This window comes from Bubalus kerabau, chromosome 5 (assembly GCF_029407905.1).
Source record: "Bubalus kerabau isolate K-KA32 ecotype Philippines breed swamp buffalo chromosome 5, PCC_UOA_SB_1v2, whole genome shotgun sequence".
Taxonomy (NCBI): Eukaryota; Metazoa; Chordata; class Mammalia; order Artiodactyla; family Bovidae; genus Bubalus; species Bubalus kerabau.
Window position 1 is genome coordinate 113,387,842 of NC_073628.1, and position 26,492 is coordinate 113,414,333.

A 26,492-nucleotide genomic window follows, 5' to 3' on the forward strand; every position below is an offset into this window, starting at 1 on the left:
CTATGAGGGCTATTCCATTTCTTCTAAAGAATTCTTGCCCACAGTAGTAGATATAATGGCCGTGTGAATTAAATTTGCCCATTTTGGTCCATTTTAGCTCACTGTTTCCTAAAATGTCAATGTTCACTGTTGTCATCTCCTGTTTGACCAAAGGGACTAGATCTGATAGATAGAGTGCCTGATGATCTATGGACTAAGGTTCATGACATTGTACAGGAGACAGGGATCAAAACCATCCACATGGAAAAGAAATGCAAAAAAGCAAAATGGCTGTCTGGGGAGGCCTTACAACTAGCTGTGAAAAGAAAAGAAGTGAAAAGCAAAGGAGAAAAGGAAAGATATAAGCATCTGAATGCAGAGTTCCAAAGAATAGCAAGAAGAGATAAGAAAGCCTTCCTCAGAGATCAGTGCAAAGAAATAGAGGAAAACAACAGAATGGGAAAGGCTAGAGATCTCTTCAAGAAAATTAGAGATACCAAGGGGACATTTCATGCAAAGATGGGCTCGATAAAGGACAGAAATGGTATGGACCTAACAGAAGCAGAAGATATTAAGAAGAGGTGGCAAGAATACACAGAAGAACTGTACAAAAAAGATCTTCATGACCCAGATAATCACGATGGTGTGATCATTCACCTAGAGCAAGACATCCTGGAATGTGAAGTCAAGTGGCCTTAGAAAGCATCACTACAAACAAAGTTAGTGGAGGTGATGGAATTCCAGTTGAGCTATTTCAAATCCTGAAAGATGATGCTGTGAAAGTGCTGCACTCAATATGCCAGCAAATTTGGAAAACTTTGGGAAAAAAAATTTTGGAAAAGGTCAGTTTTCATTCCAATCCCAAAGAAAGGCAATGTCAAAGAATGCTCAAACTACAGCACAATTGCACTCATCTCACACGCTAGTAAAGTAATGCTCAAAATTCTCCAAGCCAGGTTCAGCAGTACGTGAACCGTGAACTTCCAGATGTTCAAGCTGGCTTTAAAAAAGACAGAGGAACCAGAGACCAAATTGCCAACATCTGCTGGATCATGGAAAAAGCAAGAGAGTTCCAGAAAAACATCTATTTCTGCTTTATTGACTATGCCAAAGCCTTTGACTGTGTGGATCACAATAAACTGTGGAAAATTCTGAAAGAGATGGGAATACCAGACCACCTGACCTGCCTCTTGAGAAATTTGTATGCAGGTCAGGAAGCAAGAGTTAGAACTGGACATGGAACAACAGACTGGTTCCAAATAGGAAAAGGAGTACGTCAAGGCTGTATATTGTCACCCTGTTTATTTAACTTATATGCAGAGTACATCATGAGAAAGGCTTGGCTGGAAGAAGCCCAAGCTGGAATCAAGATTGCTGGGAGAAATATCAATAACCTCAGATATGCAGATGACACCACCCTTATGGCAGAAAGTGAAGAGCAACTCAAAAGCCTCTTGATGAAGGTGAAAGAAGAGAGTGAAAAAGTTGGCTTAAAACTCAACATTCAGAAAATGAAGATCATGGCATCTGGTCCCATCACATCATGGGTAATAGATGGGGAAACAGTGGAAACAGTGTCAGACTTTATTTTGGGGGGCTCCAAAATCACTGCAGATGGTGACTGCAGTCATGAAATTAAAAGACGCTTATTCCTTGGAAGAAAAGTTATGACCAACCTAGGCAGCATATTGAAAAGCAGAGACATTACTTTGCCAACAAAGGCCTGTCTAGTCAAGGCTATGGTTTTTCCAGTGGTCATGTATGGATGTGAAAGTTAGACTGTGAAGAAAGCTGAGCGCCAAAGAATTGATGCTTTTGAACTGTGATGTTGGAGAAGACTCTTGAGAGTCCCTTGGACTGCAAGGAGATCCAACCGGTCCATTCTGAAGGAGATCAGCCCTGGGATTTCTTTGGAAGGAATGATGCTAAAGCTGAAACTCCAGTACTTTGGCCACCTCATGCGAAGAGTTGACTCATTGGAAAAGACTCTGATGCTGGGAGGGATTGGGGGCAGGAGGAGAAGGGGATGACAGAGGATGAGATGGCTGGATGGCATCACTGACTCGATGGACGTGAGTCTGAGTGAACTCCGGGAGTTGGTGATGGACAGGGAGGCCTGGTGTGCTGCGATTCATGGGGTCGTAAAGAGTCAGACATTACTGAGCGACTGAACTGAACTGAATGGACCTAACATTCCAGGTTCCTATGCAATATTTTTCTTTACAGCATTGGACTTTACTTTCACCACCAGACATATCCAAAACTGGGCATTGTTTCCACTTTGGCTCAGCCTCTTCATTTCTTCTGGAGCTATTTCTCTACTCTTCTCCAGTAGCATAATGGCCTGGGGAGTTCATCTTTCATTTTTTTTGCCTTTTCATGCTGTTCATGGGGTTCTTAAGGCAAGAATGCTGAAGTGGTTTGCCATTCCTCCTCCACTGGACCATGTTTTGTCAGAACTCTCCACCATGACCTGTCCTTCTTGGGTGGCCCTACATGGCATGGCTCATAGTTTCATTGAGTTAGACAAGGTTGTGGTCCATGTGATCAGTTTGGTTAGTTTTCTGTGATTGTGATTTTCATTCTTTCTGGCCTCTGATGTGCAAGGATAAGAGGTTTACAGAGGCTTCCTTATGGGAGGTACTGGCTTTGGGGCAAACTGAGTCTTGCTCTGATGGGTGGGCCATGCTCAGTAAATCATTAATGCAACCTTCTGCTGTCGTGTGGGGCTGTGTTCCCTCCCTGACTGTGGTAGGGGTAATGGTGACCTCCTTCAAAAGGACTTATACCAGCATTCCATGGCTCCTAGGACTGTTGTAATCAGTGCCCCTGACACCGTGGCAGGCCACTGTCAACCCATGCCTCTGCAGGAGACTCCCAGACACTCACAGGCAAGTGTGGCTCAGTTTGTTGTGGGGTCACTGCTCCTTTCTCCTGGGTCCTGGTGCGCACAGGTTTTGTTTGTGCCCTCCAGGAGTCTGTTTCCCCAGTCCTGTGGAAATTCTATAATCATGTCCCACTGGCCTTCAAAGTCATATTCCCTGGGGGTTCTCAGTCGCTTTGCTGGATCCCTAGGTTAGGGATCCACCAAGTTGTTCTGCAGTTTGTGGGTCATCTGCCCCACAGCTCTGTGGTGGGACTATGGTAACCTCCTCCAAGAGGGCTTATGCTACATGTAGTGCCTCCCAGATGTGCTGCAGCCAGAGCCCCTGTCCCTGCTGCAGGTCACTGCTGACCTGTGCTGCTGTAGACAACACTCAGACGCTCAAAGGCAGGTCTGATTCAGTCTCTTGTGGGGTCCCTGGGTCCTGCTGTGCTCAAGGTTTTGTTTGTGCCCTCCGAGTGTCTCTGGTGGGAAGAGATTTAATTCTAAACATAATTTTGCTCCTCCTACTGTCTTGTTGGGGCTTCTCCTTTGCCCCTGGATGTGGGGTATTTTTTTGGTGGGATCCAACATTCTCCTGTCGATGGTTGTTCAGCAGCTGGTTGTAGTTTTGGAGTTCTTGCAGGAGAAGATGAGCACACGTCCTTCTACTCCACCATCTTGTAACCACAGTACAAGTTGTTTAGTCGCTCAATTGTGTCCAATTGGACAGCAGCACAATAGGCTTCCCTGTCCTTCACTATCTCCTGGAGTTTGCTCTAAGTCTTGTCCATTGAGTCAGTGATGCCATCCAACCATCTCATCTTCTATTTCCCCCTTCTCCTCCTGCCTTCAATCTTTCCCAGCATCAGGGTCTTTTCCAGTGAGTCAGTTCTTCGTATCAGGTGGCCAAAGTATTGAAGCTTCAGCTTCAGCATCTGCCCTTCCAATGAACATTCAGGCCTTATTTCCTTTAGAACTGACTGGTTTGATCTCCTTGCTGTCCTGAGTAGAGTCTAAGTAAATGAAATTATTTGGCTTTCACAAGTAAATTTCTATTTTTTTCGTCAAGAAGCTGGCTTAGCTGTGACTTTGATATAATCACATGTAACATGGAGTTTTACTTTCACAGCCAGTTTTAGGACAAAGTGGATACACTGAAGCATCATGAGGAAGGTGCAAAGTGTTTTAAGCTGCTGAATATTAGCGGTACCAGCACAAGACGTGAGAATCTAGATATTTAAAATTTGCTTGACAGGTTGCTATTACAAAGTTTCTAGGTTATTTGTGGGCATAAACAGAAAATGGCCAAAAGCTCTTCTCTTTGAGAAGCCCAATTTTTACACAGCTGTCAATGCAGCAATTATTCTGTCATCTTTTTTTTTTTTTTTTTTTAAGGTGAAGGGACATGTTCTAGGTATCCTTTTTTTTTTTTTTAAGGAAAATCTTTAAACATGTTTAAAACTTTTCTTAAAAAATGATTTTTTTTTTTTTTAGTCAAAATGTCTTCAGATCCTGAGAAAAACCAATGAAATGGAAACCATATGATTCTGAGGCCAGGTTTTCCAGAAGCGCCATCAGCACTGAATTCAGGCATTCTTGCTGTGCTCAGCAGACCCAGCCCGGCAATCAAAACTGATTCTAAAGCTGATACTCCTATAACCAGGCAGGTTCCAGCACATTGTGAGCCCTGAAAAAGCATAATTACAAACACTGACTGACAAGAAGCACACGTTGACTTAATATAGCTCGATTCTTTCAAAGAGCACACAGCTTTTCACACACATGCTCACACCTGTCCTTAACCCTTGATTAGCAGAGGAGAAGGTGGCTGCCATCCCCTGTGTTATAGCAGAGGCCACCAAGAGGCTCAGTGGCTGGGCCAGGGCCACATGTTGTCACCAGCTCAAATTGCTGTCTCTGTGAAATGCATGGAATTGATTCACCCTGTATTTTTTAAAGACTATGTAAGTGCTATAGTTTTTTATAAAAAGAAAGACCCAGCCCTGACCTTGAGAGGTCTTTAACCTGATGAGGGGTGATGTTGTATGGCTCAGTGGAGATGATCAGATGTGGGGGAAATGATCATCATCACTGCACTCAAGAAACTGCCATGCTACCTTTTTCTCCAGAAAGCACCAAGAACCCTCACAGGCATGCAGAATGGGAGAGAGGTATCATTGTCTTTTTTTGGCTGTGCTGGGTCTTAGTTGTGGTACGCAGAATCTTCATTATCACAGGTGAGATCTTTAGTTGTGGCATGTGGGATCTTTTTTCTTTTTATTTTCCACTGGCAGCATGCAAACTCTTAGTTGCGGCATGTGGGATCTAGTTCCCTGACCAGGGATTGAGCCCTGGCCCCCTGCAGTGGGATCGCGGAGTCTTAGCCACTGAGGGACCACCACAGAAGTCCCTCATTGTCTTTTATGTGTCTATTATTTTTCGATTGCTGTGTTAAGAATTACCACAACCTTAGTGACAAAAAGCAATATGAATTCACTGTGTCACAGTTTCTGTGGGTTAGGAGTGCAGGTATAGGTTAACTGGGTTCTCTGCTCAGGGTCTCACAAGACTGAAATCAAAGCATCAGTGAGGGTAGCAGTTCTCTTCTGGGGCTCAGAGGTCTCTTCCAGGCTCATGAGGTTGTTGGCCGAAATGAATTTCTTGAGGTGGTTCCACTGTGGTTCCCATATTCTTACTGGCTATTGACTAGGGATTGTATTCAGTTCCTAGAGGCTACCCACAATCCCTTGCTGCATAAGCCCCATAGACCTTACATAGCATAGCTGTTTGCTTTCTTCCAGGCCAGCAGGAGCCATTCTCTCAGACACTTCACTTTCTTTTGGAGGTTCATCTGATTAAGCCAGGCCTACCCAAGATACTTTTCCTTTTGATTAACTCAAAGTCAACTGATTAGTAACCTGATCATGGGAAGAGTGTCTCATCACATTCACAGGGCCTGCCTGTATTCAGTGGGAGGGGATGATATGGGACATAAACAGAAGGACTCGGGAATGTTGGGGACCACTTCAGAAACCGGCATTCTGCAGTGTCCTTCCCAGGTCAGTGCTTGTCCACCCTACTGTGTTTGCTGCCTTGGCCTGCTGTGTCAAGCAGCCCCAGTCCCCAGAATGTGCCTCCACCACTGTGCCTTTAGAAAGAGAACAGTATTTTTTAAGAGGAACTAATCACTGATGGTAGGCAGTGTTTCAGACAATGTAACGAGTACTTGTTTTCATGTTGTCAGGACTCAGCAGAGCGTCTGGCACTTAGGAGTCCTCAATTTCTGTTTCTCATGCAATGAATGCATAGATGATTAAATGAGAAATATTTTGGGCATCCTCATCAGATTACATCCCATAAAAATAAATGCCTACCTCCCCATGTGCAAGGCTGATTCTTCCTTTTAGTTTATAGCTCTTTCTCCACCCCCTGGTTTAAAAAGTAATGCTTGCTTATTATTAAAACACTCTTGGAAATATTGCTTCTTTATATGGTTTTATTTTTTATATTTAACTTTTTTAATCCATCTGGAACTAATTTCCCAATACTATGTATAAAATAATCCATCCCCTACCCATTTAATCCGTGATGCTTATATCTATATATGCATATACACTAAGTTCTTATGTATAATAAGGTGTATTTCTGAGCTAGCTGTTCTGTTTCATTGATGTGCCCACCCACTTTGTATGTCAGTATCACCTTGTTATTGGAATTTTATTATATGTTTTAAGATCTGGTAGGTCAGGTATTGCCCCACTATTCCTCCTTCAGCCCCTCTCTCCACCAGTTCATTAAACCCAGGTCTATCTTGCTGCCCACTCTAGTACTTTTGAGAGCAAAGCATTCTTTGGCAAAGTCTGGACATGGAATCAGATCTAGGTTCATAGTCTACCTTTGCAGCTTCCTAGCTCAATGCCTCTCAATCTCAGGGATATGTAAACTGGCAGTGAAATGTTCAGAGTAGAAACTTATTGTCATAATGAACTGCAGTAATATCTAAGAACCATCCAGTACATAGTAGATGGTCAATACCTACTATCTGGAGTGGAGGAGTGACTCTGGAGGCCCAGGCACCTTTGCTTCTGTCCCTTCATCCTTATCAGCAGACATGGCAAATCTTTTGAAAACCTCTTGTACAAATGCTGAAGCTTGGATCTCTCAGCCTCAGGCCAGCTTTTAGGCTTAGAGCATCCAGGATTAAGACTTGGCCCAGCCTCTGGGCAGCCTTTTCAGGGTTTGCATTGGTCCAAGGGAAGTCTGGTGGTTGTGCTGAACTGGAGTCATTTCAGAGTGATCTGGGGGCCTTGGGGGTGGGTGTGAATAAAGTGCTGAAATCCGCTTTACCTAACCTTAAAGGAAATGCCAGGGAATTAACACCTTTTGCTTCATCCCCAGGTAGCCCATCTTTAGATTGGCAGCCAGAGAAAGGCTTCAGTCCACAAATTACAGGTGTTGGCGATGGGAAGTCATTCTAGCACAGACAGAGGTGGTACTGGTGAGGGGAGAGGGGAGATGGGCGAGACTCTGACAGCATGTGCTAGACTTTGAAGGTGAAAGACATGTATTGGATTGCAAGAGCCCCCACAGTATTGAGTTAGTCCTGTGCACTTGCCCAGAGGTTTATAAAAGGTGACTGGTTATCCTTAGACAAGTAAAGCACTGGAAAGCAAAGGCCTGGGGTGAGTCATAGGGAGCCAGGAGTTTTGAAGGCCAAAACTTTACTTCTTTCCTGGAACTTTCCCTCCAACTCAGAGAGGCCAGGACAGGAATACACTCTTTCATATCTTCAAGAAGCATCCCTGAAGGCCTATTGTGTGCTCTCAGGAACTAGGATAGGAGGATAGACAGCTGTGACCTCAGAGAACTTCCATACAACACAGTGAGGAGAAAGAGCATGATGGTCATCCTCATGTTCCTGGATTTGCTCTCTGATGATGCCAATGAGGCAGTTTGATTTCCCACTCTAGCTATATCCCTGCATGGCATTCTGTGAAAGAACAGATCAGATGTTCACAGCTAGAAGTCAAAAGCTGAACTATTATCTAGTCAAGCCTTTTTCTCTCCTCCTTTTTTATTTTTATTTTTTAATAAAAAACATAGTTTAATCCTACATTGTTTTATTTTTTAGTTGAAGTATGGTTGATTTACAATGGTGTGTTAGTTTCAGGTGTATGGCACAGGATTCAGTTATCTATGTGTGTATATATATAAAGTATTTTATTTATAAAGTGCGTATGTGTGCATGTTAGTCACTCAGTCATGTCTATCTCTTTGCAACCCCATGGACTGTAGCCCACCAGGCTCCTCTGTCCATGGAATTTTCCAGGCAAGAATACTGAAGTGGGTTGCCGTTCCCTTCTTCAGAAGATCTTCCTGACTCGGGGATCAAACCCAGGTCTCCTGCATTGCAGACAGATACTTTACTGTCTGAACCACCAGGGAAGCCATATATATATTTGCTGTTGATTAGTCACTCAGTCATGTCCCTAAGAGTCCACAACTCTTTGTGATCCCATGGACTGCAGCACACCAGGCTTCCCTGTCCTTCAGTATCTCCTGGGGTTTGCTCAAACTCATGTCCATTGAGCTGATGGTGCCATCCAACCATCTCATCCTCTGTTGCCCCCTTCTCCTCCTGCCCTGAGTCTTTCCCAGAATCGGTGTCTTTTCCAATGAGTCAGCTGTTCCCATCAGGTAGCCAAAGTAGTGGAGCTTCAGCATCAGTTCTTCAGTGAATATTCAGGTTTGATTTCCTTTACAATTAACTGCTTTGATCTCCTTACTGTCCAAGGGACTCTCAAGAATCTTCTCCAGTACCACAGTTTGAAAGCATCAATTCTTCGATGCTCAGCCTTCTTTATGGTCCAGCTCTCACATCCATAAATGACTACTGGAAAAAACATAGCTTTGACTACAGGGACCTTTATTGGCAAAGTGATATCTCTGCTTTTTAACATGCTGTCTAGGTTTGTCATAGTTTTTCTTCCAAGGTGCAAAGATCTTTTAATTTCATGGCCACAGTCACCATCCACAGTGATTTTGCAGCCCAAGAAAACAAAGTCTGTCACTGTTTCCATTTATTCCCCATCTATTTGCTATGAAGTGTGGGGGCCAGATGCCATGATCTTAGTTTTTTGAATGTTGAGTTTTAAGCCAGCTCTCTCACTCCGCTCTTTCACTTTCATCAAGAGGCTCTTTAGTTCCTCTTCACTTTCTGCCATTAAGGTGGTGTCATCTGCATATCTGAAGTTACTGATATTTCTCCCGGCAATCTTATTTCCAGCTCGAGCTTCATCCTTCCTGGCATTTTGGATAATGTACTCTGCATAGAAGTTAAATAAGCAGAGTAACAATATACAGCCTTGACGTCCTTCTTTCCCAATTTTGAACCAGTTTGTTGTTTCATGTCTAGTTCTAACTGTTGCTTCCTGACTTGCATATAGGCTTCTCAGGAGGCAGATGAGGTCGTCTGGTATTCCTATCTCTTTAAGAATTTTCCACAGCTTGTTGTGATCCACACAGTCAAAGGTTCTAGCGTAGTCAATGAAGCAGAAGTAGATGTTTTTCTGGAATTCCTTTGCTTTTTCTATGATCCACCAGATATTGGCAATTTGATCCCTGGTTCTTCTGCCTTTTCTAAATCCAGCTGGTACATCTGGAAATTCTCGGTTCACATACTGTTGAAGCCTTGCCTGAAGGATTTTGAGCATTACCTTCCTAGCGTGTGAAATGAGTGCAGTTGTGCAGTAGATTGAACATTATTTGGCACTGCCTTTCTTTGGGATTGGAAAGAAAACTGACCTTTTCCAGTCCTGTGGCCACTGCTGAGTTTCCGACTTTGCTGGCATATTGAGTGCAGCACTTTAATAGCATCATCTTTTAGGATTTGAAATAGCTTAGCTATTTCATATATATATGTGCGTGTATATATATATGTATATAATTTTTCAGATTCTTTTCTCTTATAAGTTGTTACAAAATATTGAGTACAGTTCCCTGTGCTATACAGTAGGTCCTTGTTGCTCTTCTATTTTATATATAGTAGTGTGTATATGTTAATCCCAAACTCCTGATTTATCCCAACCCCACCCCTTTCCCCTTTAGTAACCGTAAGTTTGTTTTCTATGTCTGTGGGTCTATTTCTGTTTTGCAAATAAGTTAATTTGTGTCTTTATTTTTTTATCCACATATAAGTGATATATTTGTCTTTCTCTGACTTACTTCACTTTGTATGATAATATCTACGTCCATCCATATTGCTGCTAATGGCATGACTTCATTCTTTTTTATGATGGAGTAATGTTCCACTATGCACATATACCACATCTTCTTTATCCATTTACCTGTCAGTGGATGTTTAGGTTACTTCCATGTCTTGGTTCTTATAAATAGCGCTTATGTGAACACTGGGGTGACTGTATCTTTTCAAATTATGGTTTTCTCTGGATATATGCCCAGGAATGGGATTGATGGATGATATGGTAACTCTATTTTTTGTTTTATAAGGAACCCCCATACTGTTCTCCATAGTAAGCCTCTTTATTTTCTGTAAGAGATAACTCAGAGAAAGGTGGTGATTTGCCCAAGTTAATCCAGCTTCATAACAGTGATGGGACTTCACTGTTCTACCCACAATTCACCATCAGAAAAATGGGGTTTCTCTTTGCTTTACATCGAGCCTCTGGAGACAGCACACAGTCTATGAGTCTATCACTGGAACACCATGAGCGTTTACATTTTTGAAAGAGGAAGACAAATGTGGGTGATGTCGAGTTTACATAGAAAACAAGCAACACACCATAAGAGTTAGAGTTAGACCAGCTGATGTCAAAATTCTGGTTTCAAAAGCTGCATGAACTTAAGCAGCTTTGTTCATCTCACTATACCTTATCTTCTTATCTATAAAATGATTATGATGGTGTTGCCCATAGGATTGTTTTAAGAATTACATGAAATGTACATGGACACTTAGCTCAAGGCCTACAATGAAGGTGTATCTCTAGGATGAAGGGTTTCTAGAAGGGTCCCTGCCCAGGGAGGTTTGATGTTCCCAGACCAGGGTGTGCAACTGACATCTCCGTGTGGCCCTTTTCCAGTTCCAGGAGCCCTGGAGGAGCGGCACAGAGCAGGAGAGTGTGGCGAGAGAATGAAGACACCAACCCCCCGGGAGAAGCATGAGGTGGCAGAGCAGCGCTCGGTTTAGAGGGCTTCGGCCGGTGGCGGCGGCCCCATGGGCAACTCTACTGGCTCTAGGCCTCCCCGGTTGGGTGCTGGCTGTCTCGGCCACGGCTGCCGCTGTGGTTCCCGAGCATCATGCCTCCACGGCCGGCCAGCCGCCCCTGGACTGGCTTCTTACCGATCGGGGCCCCTTCCACCGCGCGCAGGAGTACACGGACTTTGTGGAGCGCTACCGCCAGGGTTTCACCACCAGATACAGGATCTACAGGTGAGTGGGGCTCCCCTCCGAAGCCAGTCTGTGTCTGCACGGGTGCCAACCGCCAAGCCAGCTGGCAGACGGCAGACTGCACTAGGAGAGAGCTGGAGGAGTAGCAGGCAGGGCGAACAAGCTTGCCATGTTTTTTTTTTTTTTTTAAAGCAAAAAGAAAACACATACAAGCTGGAAAACCTGCTGATGCCTCCTGGGGAACTTAGCAAAAGGGTTTCTATTTATAGGTTGAACTGCTTATAAATTGAGGACAAATCAGGCGGCATGGAGTCAGCATGTGGCCTGCGCTGCTGCAGGAGGTCAGAGTCAAATGCTGGGGATGGGTTTTAACTAATGGGTGAGATACGTTTATGAGTTGTAATTACCTCGACTTGCAAATGAAGACAGGGCAGCTCCAGTTCCTGCCTTAGAAGTGGGGGGAGCCCCACAGGGGCAGGGAGGGGCCTGCCCTAACCCTTGTCAACACCACAGCCTCAGCTGGCCTTGTGCAAGGAAAGGGGCTGTGTCTTCCTGCCCTCTCTCTGCATGTCCCTCAGGAGCATCCGAGCTGAAAGTCAAACAAGTGACCTACCTGGTCCCTCTGACTAGGCACAAATTCCCAGCTGCTGGAGCAGCACTTCAAAAGCACAAGGCTCCTCGAAACCCTCACCTTGGATGACTCGGTGAGCCTCAGCACTCTCTGGAGTGTATCCCTGAATTCAACCTTGGCCTTCATCCCTGGGCTCAGTCTCTCCCTTAAGTGTCAACCCCTTTTCCTCTTCACATTGACTGTAGTCTTCAAATAACTCTAAGAGCTTTGCTAGAATTTTATTTTTAATTAAAGACATTTACTTTTCAATTACAGATTATTTCCTAATGAAAGAAGTGGAGATGGAATATGAAAAAACACAAAGAGAAACAGAATCAGAAAATCACCTATTCTTTTTTCAGGTAGAGGTTGCTATCTGTAACCTGAGTGTATGCATTCTTAGTCTTATGAACATGCTAAAGGTTTCACCCTCTTTCTGGATCTAGCAGTTTACATGCCTTATGTATGTGAACTCACTTACTCTTTCTAACAATCCTCTGTGGGAGGAACAATTATTCTCCCCGTTATACAGATGAGAAAATCGAGGTCCAGAGAAGTTAAGGAACTTACTTGTCCAGGGGCACACAGCTGGTAAATGGTGAAGCCAGGATTAGCTCCCAAGCAGTCAGACTCCAAAGTCTGGGTCCTTAAATTATATTTAAAGAAATTATATTTTTGTTTTTAAGGTTTTTTTTTTTAAATTTATTGTTGTTTTACTTATACAGTTACCTGTTTGGGTTAGTATGGAGTCTTAGAAATGAGGGTTTAGCATATTCAGCACTAAGAGATTCATGTATAGGGGCCATTCTCCTGGTACATGACTTCCCACATGGCAGATGCAGACAGACAGACAAGATGAGGTGTTTGAGGGGCTGGTGCTTTATGAGTGCAGAGGTTCGTAGAAACAAAAGCCATTTCTCTCCCAATCTGGTCTCAGAAAGGACTGCAGCTGATGCTCTCTGATTCAGCAGCTCTGATCCTTGCCATCCTCCACACACCATGGTGGGAATTCTCACAGGGCCACTGAGGCGGAGACCAGCTCGGGCGGAGGGACTGAGCGAAGCCTGCTCCAGGGAGAGAGGTTAACTTGAATCTCAGTAAATATATAAATTAGAACTGTGTCCTCCACAAATTTTCTATAAGGTAAATTCAGGGTGATGCTTCTTATCAAAGAATTTCCTTTTCCATCCCTCCAAAGAAAAAAAAAAAAAGAAAAAGGAAAACAGAAAATCTACCCTAGAATGCATTTAGTGGTGAATTCCTCTGGTCCAGGAAAACAAGATTTAATTCATCTCAGACTTTTCAGTTTACCCCCAAATCTTTCAAAACACTGTTATCACCAAATATATATATATATATATATATATATATATATATATATATATTTTTTTTTTTTTTTTTTTTTTTTTTTTTTTTTTTCAAGTAAATGGGAACTGAAATGTCAGACTGGGAATCCCAACACCACCATTCATGTCTAAGGACTCTGGGATCTAGAGGAGTTAAAGCACCAGTTTCCTTCTCCCTTCCACAGATGTTTCTTGTCATCAGGCCCCCGCCTCAAGCCTGGAAACCACTGAATGCCTGGGTGGCAGCTCAGAGCTGGCCCCCCAGGAGTGTCTGGAATCACTTCTGCACCACCAACAGTTCTATCAGTTGGTAATAGTTTTTTGATCATTTAATGTGACAAGCTCTTACACTGTGCCACTCTGTTTCTCTGGGGTCAGTTATTGCACCTGAACTTGTACTTGGGGAAACAGTAACCAGTCATTCTGACAGGAATGCAGCACTCTGATTTGCAACCCTGTGAGGGGGCAATGAGAGAAGGGTCCCACATGGCTGCTCCAGGAGCATTCTGGGAGTCCTGCTTTTACTTATTAAGCAAGATGCTGGATCCAGGTACACAAGTGTTGTAGGGGTCTGTATTATCCCCATGAGAACTCACTCTTATCCCTTCCCCTTTTGTCTGTAGTGGTGATTCCCTCAAGCAATTCAAGACCTTGCTTACTGGGACTAGAACAGGTCATGGAAAACTGGTAGAATATATATTGAGGGTCATCTCCAATGACTAGAAGGGCATTTTGTCTAGAAGGCCAGATGGAGAAAGAGTTTACAGAGAATATCAGAAATGCTCTGCAGTGAGATATTGAGCCTTGAACAGAATTAGTCTTTTATTTCATTTTGTTTCTGTATTTGGCTGTGCTGGGGCTCAGTTGTGGCATGCAGGCTCTTCATTACGTCACGCGGGCTCTTCCGCAGCGGCACACGGCTGGTGGGGCAGTGGGCTCAGTAGTTGCAGCACAAACACTCAGTTGCTCTGAGGCAGGTGAGATCTTAATTCCCCCCAGGGATCGAACCTGAATCCCCTGCATTGCAAGGCAGATTACTAACCCCTGGACCACCAGTGAGGTCTCTTATCCAACATTTTAAGAAAGCTTTTGGTGCTTGTGTGGTATCTGCATGTGCTTTCCATATAAGAAAGGAGGTGAACTGTGATGGGGGACGAATAAGACTTTCCAGTGGGGTTAGAGTATTTTGTGTAGAATTTCACGAAGCTCTCTCCCATAGCAGAAGAGAGGCCCTTCTTCTCTTCTAGCTGTGTGTGAGTATATCATAACAATTACACAACCAAATTCTCAGATTAAACTCCAAGTCCTACCTCTTCTTTTCATTTTTCCATTCTTATTTGGAAATCAGAGTGTTCTCTCACTTGGAGGAGATGACTGATTTTTCTAAAATAGCTCTGGCCTCTCTAACCGTGGGTCCCCAGAGGTCATTGCTCTCTCCATTTAGGTTTGTATTCACGTAGGCACAGGCACTTCAAAGTGAAGGTTCTGGAGCCAAATGACCTGAACTCTAATCCTGGAGCTGCAGCTTACTAGCTTTATAATGTTGGGATAATTATTTAATTTCTTTGTTCCTCACTTTCTTTATTTGTAAAATTGGGACAATTATAGTGCCCACCTCTAATGGACTGATGCGAAAATTAAAAGAGTTGATAGACGTAAAACACTTAGAATAGTGCTTAATAAATATTACCTATTATTAGAATATCCTCAATAAATATTAACCAATGGAAAAGTTATAATGAGATGAGAGCCATGGGTACTCTCCTTGTGATAACATCTGCTGGGGACTTAGCATTTGACAACTTACATTAGAAGGAGAAAAAAAAAATGTTCTTGTGTTTTGTTTTTTTTTTTTTAATAAATAGAGAAGTGTTTCATGCTTCTCTATTTTTTTAATTAATTAATTTATTTGTGGCCCTACCCCACAGCATGCAGAACTTCCCCAACCAGGGATCAAACCTATGTCCCCTCCATTGCAAGCACAGAGACCCAAACAGTGAAATCACAAGGGAAGTCCCTCTTGCTTTCTTTTTTAAAGTGTATTAACCTTAATTCCTTCTCTCTCTCTCAACTGGAGAATGAATGAATCTTCCCTGGGGCACACTCTCACTGGTCTTATGGACTACCATAAAGAGCTAGCTTATTTCCATCCTATTTTAGAGTCACCACAGAGAATGACCTTTCTTCTAAAGTCAGGGATGAGCTTGCCTGCCTTGAGGTGTCCTACAGAAGGGAGTCAGTGGTCCCGGCCTGCTCCCCGGTCCCAGGGCTAACATGAACAGTCTCAGGATGGCACCATTATGAGAAAAGAGACGATATACATCCTTGTGAAAACTTTCTAAATAGCAGGATGGGGCTTGGCCATCTTACTCAATTTTTGGTCAGCTTTTAAATTCCATTAGCCGACCTCTCAGCAACTCCTCAAGACCTGTCAGACCAAGATCTGAGCAATCAGCCCACTTCTCAGACACTGTCTCTTAACAGGCTAGTGGTAAGAGCTGTAAGAGCAGAGATGCTGTCTCTAATTCCATTTGTGACCCCTGAATGCCCACATTTGCTCCACTCTAGCCCTCAGTACAAAAACATTTAAGTGATCTGCTCTTACACCAGCCCTGTGAGGCAGGTGGGGACTCTTAGGGTTCAAAGTAGTGAGTTGGACTTGTTCAAAGTCAGAGAGGTAGCCAGTCACAGCCAGAAATAACACTCAGGGCTCCTGACTTGAAGTCTCCTGCTCATAACTCTAGACCACGCCACTTCCCTTTGACTGGTAAATGCATCTTCTTCATAATGCGCAACCTAATCAGGCACCTAAATTGAGCTGATGCAAATGTAAATATGTTTCTCGAAACACTCTAGCTGTAATGTTCCATTCTCTCTTTGCTACAAATCAAAGTAATGAGCAATCTGGGTTTTTTTTTTTTTTAATTTCTTTTTGTATTAAGGCTTTAATAGAGAGATAATCATGGGATTGGAAAAAATCCAAGCCGCTATGATGAAACACTTAAAACTCGGAAAGAATAAATTAAAACGAAGGTAGAAAGTTAGAAATAGTATAGAACAATGAGTGTGATATGGTGGTTGGAAGAAAAAAGCAAGGCCAGGTATAATTCCAAATTATTGATCTTAGTCATTAATGCCTGCATTTCTATCTGTCTCTCTTTTACAAAAGAAGGGGTCTGGGGATGTATTAGAAGTCTTTTGAGAGAACAAATCAAAAATTAATAGGTATCTTCATTTTAAAAAAGACCTTTGTATTTTTTATCATATTCTGGGCAGAGTTTGCAAATTTTGAGAACCAAAGTAGAGCAAAGCTTAAAACCAAGAGGTCGGAGTGGTACCCAAAGGTGGGCAGTGTAGAAACAGAAATGTGTTGTAGGAGGTGCATCTGGAGACATCTAACAGGACAAACTGGGGTAGAGTCAGATGGCGTGCCGGATGACGTCCGCTAAAAGGACCTTTCCACGGGCACCAGAGCAGTTATCTTAAGGAAAGATCATCTGTGTATGATTCATCAGCATGAAAAACAAGGCTTGGCAATAGTACCTGAGACGGAAGTGAGACAGGCAAAACCCAATATTTTGTCCATACTGCTCCACGTGTGGTCTATGGACCGGCAGCACTGGCATTACCTGAGAGCTCGTGAAAACTGCAGAACCTCAAGCCTTGTCCCAGCCTACAAAATCAGAACATGCATTTTAGCAAGAGCCCCACAGGAACTGTATAGCACTAAGGCTTGATTAGATTAAGTGCTTGGGAGATGGAGAGGAGAGCCGAGTGGCCAGGGTGGAGGAGGACAGAAGGCTTCAGGGTAAGGCAGCATCCTCCATGATGCACTTGAGGCAGTGAGAATATTTACAGGAGATGCTACAAATAGAGTAGGAGTCATAGGAAGTTGAATTTAGGAATTATTAGTGCCAAGGCACATAAACTCATAAGAATAGATCCAAGCAGCTGGGGGAAAAGATTTTTAAAAGCAGAAAAGGCTGGAGGGCCTAGAACCAGCCTGTGGGTGCCTTGTGGGAGATGGAGAGGTGAGGAAGCAGAGAGCAGCTGTGGAAGCCATCACACAGGGAGCACCAGAGCTGATTTATCATCCGGACCACGTCTCACAGACTAACAAACACTGATTTGAATAAACAGCGAACCCTGGGAGAGGCAGCATCTCCAATTAAGAGATCACAATCCACATAAATAAACGGCAACCTCAGTCTGCCTGGGTAAATCCCAGTGATTTCCTAGGTGTTCATTACGGCTGCAGAGGTAGAGAAAGGTTGTGTTATCACACAGCTGCAGGGCACCACCAGGGAAGCCCTGGTTCTCAGGCGGATGGGACAGGCAGGGAAGGAGGTGAGCTCTGCCAGAAACACTACCATCACCTGAGCAAACTGGTTGATCTCTGCCCTTCTCGCTAGGTTTCTATTTTGGCAAGGGAGTTTCTTGAGATGGAAGAAGAGGAAGAAATGAAAATTAGAGCAAAACAAAGCAAAACAGAGGCATTGCAGAGAGATGAGCCTAGAGACTCATCACAGGTACTCTTTCTTGGTCCATAGAGGTGAGGAGGTGGGAGGGGAACAGAATGAAATGTCTAGAATCCACTTTCCTCAAGAGTTCACTGCTGGCTAAATGTACAGCCCGATATTTGACATAGACTATCTAATCTAGGCTGTAGACCCAGCCCAAGGACTTCACCCAAGGAATTTTACTCCAGAAGTGTCTGGAGATTGACCACTACAAGGGCATACAGGCTCTGGAATCAGGCCTTGCAGACCCTCATCCTTGGATAGCATTTCCTCTCCATCTTAACATGGCAACATCTGGGACCAGTATAGCCAACCTATGTCAATGAGGAAGTGTGCTGCTCACTTGGAGAAAGGAGAAAGCACAGAAACAGACAAAGGCGATTCAAGAGCGTGAGAAGAGCAGAATCCCTTCAATCCGTTTTATTGAAGGCCAACTCTGTGCTTATCCTTCTATAAGATTCTGATAATAATCATTAACGCGGAGGACACAGCCCTTGATCTGGAACTCACAAGACCAGTGCATTTGGAGAACATGCTAGATGGCTCTGCACAGAAAGGTTGAGGAAAGCTGCAATGAAATAATGCCTTGGCTGGACTCTCATGGCTGAGTGGGAGCTGTCTGGGTGGAGAGCTTGGGGAACTGTGCCGTGGATACAGAAGCGGTATAACCAATGGTGTGGGAGGCCAGGTGTGCTTTAGAAACTAAGCAGCCAGTGCCAGTTATCCGTTGTAAATGCCGAGAAGCATGTGACTGTCCCTCCTCCACCTGTTCTGCCCCACTGCCTTATGTCTGCCATATCTTGTCCCTCCAACATGCCAAAAGGGTCTCCTAGACACTGATTTCTTTTAAGGTGCAGTTTTAAAAAGCCTTTCCTGAAGTGGCATATCATTTTCCTGTATTAGCAATGAGTAAAATGAAGTAGAAGTAATTACACATCTGTAGAAGGTAGGACCAAAGGCAATTCCTTGTGTTTCTACCTGGGGAAAAATGGACTTTGAATCTGCACCCGGTGAGAAAATGAGATGCCGTGCTTTGAGATCTTATAAAGCCACCTGTTCAACTGAAAACCCAGTGTCATCCATGCTTTAAAAATTGAATTTAGAGTAAGCTTCCCACACGGTGTGTTTGCTCACTTGGTCCTCTTGTAAGCATTTATGGAACATCTACTTTGCGGAAAGCATTATTCTGGGCACCATAGCAGGCTGCCAAAAAGAAAACAAGATTCTACTGGTTTCCAGGGGTTCAGCTGTCCAGTTTGAGTGACAGCACACTCACGGGAAAAACACATTAGAATGCAGCATCCCAGGCTCTGGGGAGAAGGAGGTATTTAGCACACTCTCAGTGAGTGATGGATAGATTTGGTCCATGAATGCCGTATCAGAATAAATTCTCAGGATGTCAGTCCCATGCTCCCCAAGGACAAAATGACTCTTGTCCCAAATTTTCTCATGTCTTCTGGGGGGCTAATATCCAGGTCATTCACATGGGATTGAAATAGGATTGCACAGGTGGTCTGTGAATAGAAAATGTAAAAAACAAACAAACAAACAAAAAAAACGTGCAAAAAAGGCAGGGAAAAAGCCAGGAAGGCCAGGGGGAGAAAGCCAGTTCAGTTTTGTTTTCAGATGAGATTTAGTAGACAGATCTTGAGTCAGTCAGGCAGAGAAAAAGAGGATTAATTTTTGCTTTGAGAAATAATTAATTTTATTCATGAATGAATTGCTACTTAGAGGCACGTAGATGTAGAAAGGAATGAGGTAGGCTTCATCTAGAAACCGTTGCGACACAGATGCAGACAGGGACACTGGCTAGCCACGTGGTCTTTTCATTTTTTTTTTTTCCCTCAAGAGAAGAGCTTTTTCTGGGTCAGGGATTCTCCGTTTTTTTTTTCCTGCTATTCAGCTTCTGCCACATTTATCCCACCTCAGGGCTTCCCACATCTCCTACAAGAAAATTATGTCAGTCCACGTTGTTTAGAACAGTGAGTGGCATGTGGTGGGGCATTTATTCACTCAGTGCATGTTTATTACCTCTGTGTGCTGGCCGCTCCTCAAGGGCGGGGGGCACAGCTGTGAATGAGATGCGGCCCAGGCCTCAGGGAGCTCTGCCCTCCAGGAAGGCAGACCCATGGGAGCAAATGGTTGGAAGTGGGCTGAGGTCTGTGCGGCCGACCAAAACGCTGGATGTGAGTTTGGTTCCCAATGCCAGTTATCCATTTTCTCCTCTGGGATTTGAAACAGGTGAGAGTGCTCGCAAGGTGTTCAAAGCCAGTGGGACAGATTTATCACCATAAAGCAGGGCTGGAGATGAAGGTTTGGACCTGAGTCTGAGACAGTTGTGTGAATTCCTCTTCTCACAATCTGTCCTGACTCAAAGACAGCTTTCTGATCTTTCAGACTAATTTGCCCAAGCCTATGTGAAGCAACTGGAGAAGGCATCATTGGATACTGCAGATGGGCTGGGCAGGTGACCTCAGATGGAGCTCTACCAGCTGAGCAGGAGAAAACCCTGGAAGGGATTGCTGACTGGAGGGTGTGGGTATACAAGAGACAGAAGCTTTCTGTGTACAGGGACCTCAAAGCATTGACTGTTGTTGCTGTTCAGTCACCAAGTCGTGTCCAACTCTGCCACCTCATGGACTGCAACATGCCAGGCTTCCCTGTCCCTCACCATCTCCTGGAGTTTACCCAAGTCCATGTCCATTGAATCAGTGATGCTATCCAACAATCTCATCATCTATTTCTTTCTTCTCCTGCCTTCAATCTTTCCTAGCATCAGGGTCTTTTCCAATAAGTCAGCTGTTAGCATCAGATGGCCAAAGTATTGGAGCTTCAGCTTCAGTGTCAGTCTTCCAAAGAGCATTCAGGGTTGATTTCCTTTAAGATTGACTGGTTTGATCTCCTTGCTGTCCAAGGGACCCTCAAGGGTCTTCTCCAACACCACAGTTAAGTATCACTTCTTCAGTACTCTGCCTTCTTTATTGTCCAGTTCTCACATCTGTACATGACTACTGGAAAAACTGTAGCTTTGACTATACAGACCTTTGTCAGCAAAGTGATGTCTTTGCTTTTTAACATGCTGTCCAGGTTTGTCATAGATTTCCTGCCAAGAAGCAATCATCTGATTTCATGACTGCAGTCACCATCCGCAGTGATTTAAGAACCCAAGAAGAGGAACTCTGTCACTGCTTCCACATTTTCCCCTTCTATTTGCCATGAAGTGATGGGGCCAGATGCCATGATCTTGGGTTTTTTTTTTAAATATTGAGTTTTAAGCCAGCCTTTTCACTCTCCTCCTTCACCCTCATCAAGAGGTTCTTTAATTCCTCTTTGCTTTCTGCCATTAGACTGGTATTATCACAGAACCAGAGATCAAATTGCCAGCATTCACTGGATCATAGAGAAAGCAAGGGAATTCCAGAAAAACATCTACCCCTGTTTCAAAGGTCTATATAGTCAGAGCTATATATAACCAACAAGCTATATATAGCTGTATAGCCGACAAAGTTCCATCTAGTCAAAGCTATGGTTTTTACAGTAGTTATGTATGGATGTAAAAGTTGTACCATAAAGAAAACTGAGCACCGAAGAATTGATGCTTCTGAACTGTGGTGCTGGAGAAGATTCTTGAGAGTCCCTTGGACTGAAAGGAGATCAAACCAGTCAATCCTAAAGGAAATCCTGAATATTCATTGGAAGGACTGATGCTGAAGCTGAAGCTCCAATACTTTGGACACCTGATGAGAAGAGCCGACTCATTGGAAAAGACCCTGATTCTGGGAAAGATTGAGGGCAGGACGAGAAGGGGATGACAGAGGATGAGGTGGTTGGATGGCATCCCCAACTTGATGAATGTGAGTTTGAGCAAGCTTCAGAAGACAGTGATGAACAGGGAAGCCTGGTGTGCTACAGTCCATGTTATCGCAAAGAGTCAGACACAACTCAGCAACTGAACTGTTTCACTGACTATGCCAAAACCTTTGACTGTGTGGATCATAACAAACTGTTGAAAACTCTTAAAGAGATGGGAATGCTAGACCTCCTGAGAAAGGTGTAGACTACACAATATTAAAGAGCGGCCCACAGGGCAGCAGGCTGTCAACAACCTCCCCAGTTTCTTCATGGGATGAAAGGAGTAGGGGGCAAAGAAGGAAGATTGTTTTGAAAGGCAAATGCATAAATTATAAGAAAGTATTCTCTCTATATTGTGACATAGTAATAACAATAATAAATATTTACTATATATATTGAATATTCACAATGTTCCTAACATCTTATTAAGTGCCAGTTCAGTCGTTCAGTCATGTCCGATTCTTTGTGACCCCATGAATCGCAGCACACCAGGCCTCCTTGTCTATCACCAACTCCTGGAGTTCACTCAAACTCATGTCTATTGAGTAGGTGATGCCATCCAGCCATCTCATCCTCTGTCATCCCCTTCTCCTCCTGCCCCCAATCCCTTCCAGCATCAGCATCTTTTCCAATGAGTCAACTCTTTGCATGAGGTGGCCAAAGTACCGAAGTTTCAGCTTTAGTGTCATTCCTTCCAAAGAAATCCCAGGGCTGATCTCCTTCAGATGGACTGGTTGGATCTTCTTGCAGTCCAAGGGACTCTCAAGAGTCTTCTCCAACACCACAGTTCAAAAGCATACTAAATGCATAATAATATGTAATTGTGCATGTGTGTGCTCAGTCGTGTCCAACTGTTTGTGACCTTGTGGGCTGTAGGCCACCAGGCTCCTCTGTCCATGGAATTTTCCAGGCAAGAATACTGGAGTGTGTTGCCATTTCCCACTCCAGGGGATCTTTCCGACCCCGGGATTGAACCCGGTTCACCTGTGTATCCTGCATTGGCAGGTGGGTTCTTTACCACTGTGCCACTTAGGAAGCCCTAAAGCATGCACCCAATGTGGGGCTCAAACCCACAACCCTGAGATTAAGAGTCTCATATATGTTAAAATTATCATTATGAGAAATGTACCAGGGAGATACTTTTGGTGTACATTTTTACAGATGAAGACACTGGGTTTTTGAGGGTGTTAATGCAACTGGTAAGAGGAAGAGCCAGCAGCCAATACAGTAGAGGATCTAACCATTATATGATTATTATTGAATAAAATCTGAACCTGGCATTCTAAATGCTCCAAGAGAAATGGGGCCTTCTCTTATAACTACCTCTGCTCTCTACCCCTCCTACTCTTCCTTCTGGCATTCTGGCAGATCTTTGGGATGGAGAGATGGGTCTCAGGGGGCTAGAAGGTATCTCATCCCACTCAAAGACCCTGTAGTTCTGTGTTTCCACCTGAGCTCTCCATCTGTACTTGGGCTCTGGGGAACCCTTAGTGGGAGGAAGCTACAGATGAACCTTCCTGGAGCAGCTCACCCACAGAGAATTTTGTATGTGTCGGCTTTGCACTGTGGTGTATTTCTCTAAGGGTGCGGTGTAAATTGAATTTCTGCAAATCAAATCCTCTACTGGAGGAACACTTAATGCCATTTCCAAAATGCAGTATCTTATTTTTTTTTTTCCTGGCAATGGCTTATAAAAATCCAGTGCTATGCCAATCTCCAGCCCCTGACTTTAGGATCCAGTAGCTACTGATTCATAAGCACACACTATCCACTTGGAAATGTCTTATATTTCAAGGAATATTTCCATCCAGCCAGAAGAAACCATGGGTGATGGATATAACCTCTGCTTATTGGGCCACTTTGTAAATGTGGAGTTCCATGTAACAACAAGATTGGTATATGCTCTGGGTCATTCCCCCTTACCCTTTGCGTCTACAGCATATCATGGAATCAGATGAAGCAGTGAAAGAGACCTAGAGGCTGGGACTCCCAAGTCAGCTTTAGAATTTGTAGGAATAGGTGGACCATGGCTTAGAGGCAGAGCTCCTCGGTGCTGTGTGATTCCCTCTGCACTTATTTAATGCTCCCTAGTTCTGCCACCATGCCAGGTTCTCCCCTGAGCCCAAAAATGTGCCTCTTTATCCCTCCCCCTTGCGAAAAAAAAAAAAAAAAAGGCAGGCTGTGGACGTCAGAATGAACACAGTCTCACGGGCCAGACAAGAGGCCCTAGAGGGATTAAAATGAGGTAGCCAGAACTAGCTTTGCAGCAGACCTTCATTACCAGCCTTGCTGCCTGGGAGAATTCTCATCTTCCACGCATGTTGGCAGTGCCTGCGCCTCACTAGAGACACTAGTGATGGAGGAGGAAGAGGAAGGAAGACTCTCTGGGGAGTGAGCTCTCCTGGAGCCACAGAGGCATGCAAATACCTAATGATCCCTCAACGGGGGTCACATAGTTGGTTTATTAGTAACGGAGGTAAACTTCAGTGTGATGAGCCAGGCTTTGCTTAGCTGTGTTCTGTTTATGTTCTAAAGGGTGAGTCTAATAAAGACCACATGCAGAGGAAAGGAGGTTGTCAAGTCCTTGAAGGTCAGCCTCAGTCATCTGAAAATTGATGCTCAAATGGGACTCTGTAGAGGAAATGTGGCTCTAGAGGCTGATAATACATTCGTCTGCCTTCTGTTTCCACCAAGTAGGGTGGTGGCCATTCTGGTGCCTGCAGCCCTGGAGACTAAATCAAAGAACCACAGATTTAGTGGTTGGTCTAGAGTAAGAGCCCAGAGCTACAGAAACAGTGTCTGAGGATGTAGGGCAGCCTGGCAACATGGGATGGCAGAATGGGGCCAAGGTGCCCAGAAATGTGAATTAGAAGGAAAGTTTATTTTTATTTTTTATTGAAGTTTTGTTGATTTACAATATTGTGTTAGTTTCAAGTGTACAGCACAGTGATTCAGTTACACACACACACACACACACACACACACACACACACCCCACATTGTTGTTGTTCAGTCCCTAAGTTGTGTCCAATTCTTTGTGACCCCATGGACTGCAGCATGCCAGATTGCCCTATCCTTTACTATATCTGAGTTTGCTCAAATTCATGTCCATCAAGTCAGTGATGCTATCTAACCATCTCATTCTCTGCTGCCCACTTCTCCTTTTTCCCCTAACCCTTCAATTTTTCTTAGCATCAGGGTTTTTTTCCAATGAGTTGGCTCTTCGCATCAGGTGGGCGAAGTATTGGAGCTTCAGCATCAGTCATTCCAATGAATATTCAGGTTGATTTCCTTTAAGATTGACTGGTTTGATCTCCTTGCAGTCCAAGAGACTCTCAAGAGTCCTCCAGCACCACAGTTAGAAAAGATCAATTCTTTGGCCCTCAGCCTTCTTTATGGTCCAACTCTGACATCCGTACATGACTACTGGAGTAACCATAGCTTTGACTTTACAGACCTTTGTTTACAAAGTGATGTCTCTGCTTGTTAATATGCTGTCTAGGTTTGTCATAGATTTTCTTCTAAGGAGCAAGTATCTTTTGATTTCATGGCTGCAGTCACTGTCCACAGTGATTTTGGAGCCCCCCAAAATAAAGTCTGTCATTGTTTCCATTTTCCCCCATCTATTTACCATGAAGTGATAGGACATCAAGATGCATGATCTTAGTTTTTGAATCTTGAGTTTTAAGGTAGCTCTTAAATTCTCCTCTTTCACCTTCTCCAAGAGGTTCTTTAGTTCCTCTTCACTTTCTGCCATTAGGGTGGTATCATCTGCATATCTGAGATTATTGGTATTTCTCCTGGCAATCTTGATTCCAGCTTGATCCAGCCCAGCATTTTGCTTGATGTACTCTGCATATAAGTTAAATAAGCAGGATGACAGTATACAGCCTTGATGTACTCCTTTCCCAATTTTCCCAGTTGTTGCTCCATGTCCAGTTCTAACTGTTGCTTCTTGACCTGCCTATAGGTTTCTCAGGAGGACGTAAGGTGGTCTTGTATTCCCATCTCTTTCAGAATTTTCCACAGTGTGTTGTGATCCACACAGTCAAAGTCTCTAGTGTAGTCAATGAAGCAGAATTAGATGTTTTTATGAAATTCCTTTGCTTTTCCTAGGATCCAACAGATTTGGGCAATTTGATCTCTGGTTCCTCTCCATTTTCTAAGTCCAGCTGTACATCTGGAAGTTCTCAGTTCACATACTGTTGAAGCCGAGTTTGAAGGATTTTGTGCATATAATTTAAATAAGCAGGGTGACATATACAGCCTTGCCGTACTCCTTTGGTAACCGTTTGTGTGTTTCCTATGTCTGTGAGTCTGTTTCTGTTTTGTAAATAAGTTCATTTGTATCACTTTTTAAGATTCTATATATAAGTGTTATCGTATATTAAGTGTATATTTTATGTCTTTCTCTTCTGACTTTACTAAGCATGATAGTTTCTAGGTTTATCCACATTGCTGCAAATGGCATTATTTCGTTTATTTTTATGGGCCAAGTAATTCTCCACTGTGCATCTGTACCATGTCTTCTCTATCCATTCCTCTGTTGATGGATATTTAGGTTGTTTCCATGCCTTGGCTACTGTAACTAGTGCTGTGAATGTTGGGGTACATGTATCTTTTTGAATTAGAGCTTTTGTATTTTTCTGGGTATATGCCCAGGGGTGGGATTGTGGAATCATATGGTAATTCTATTTTTTTTTCTTTTTTAAGGAACCTCCATACTGTCATACATAGTGGGTGTACCAATTTACATTCCTACCAACAGTAGAAGAGAGTTCCATAAGCAAACTTTAAAATCATTTATTTCCTACCCAAGGCAGACAACCACTCCACAAATCCCCAAGAAAGTGATCAACCTGGCTCAGGCAGGTCCAGTCCTGAGTGTTTTCTGAAGCCAATTTCCATCCAG

The 26,492-nt window shown here is 43.6% G+C and overlaps 1 protein-coding gene across 2 annotated transcripts in view; it reads left to right on the top strand.

Annotated features, from left to right (window-relative positions):
* BRINP2 (BMP/retinoic acid inducible neural specific 2) overlaps positions 1–26,492 on the top strand; it is a 153,460-nt gene that overhangs the window by 76,705 nt on the left and 50,263 nt on the right. For both annotated transcript variants that reach the window (XM_055582749.1, XM_055582748.1), the window contains one exon: positions 10,945–11,294. In XM_055582749.1, the coding sequence (XP_055438724.1) occupies positions 11,023–11,294 (272 nt within the window). In that variant the 5' untranslated portion in view covers positions 10,945–11,022. The remainder of the gene's footprint in view (positions 1–10,944; positions 11,295–26,492) is intronic.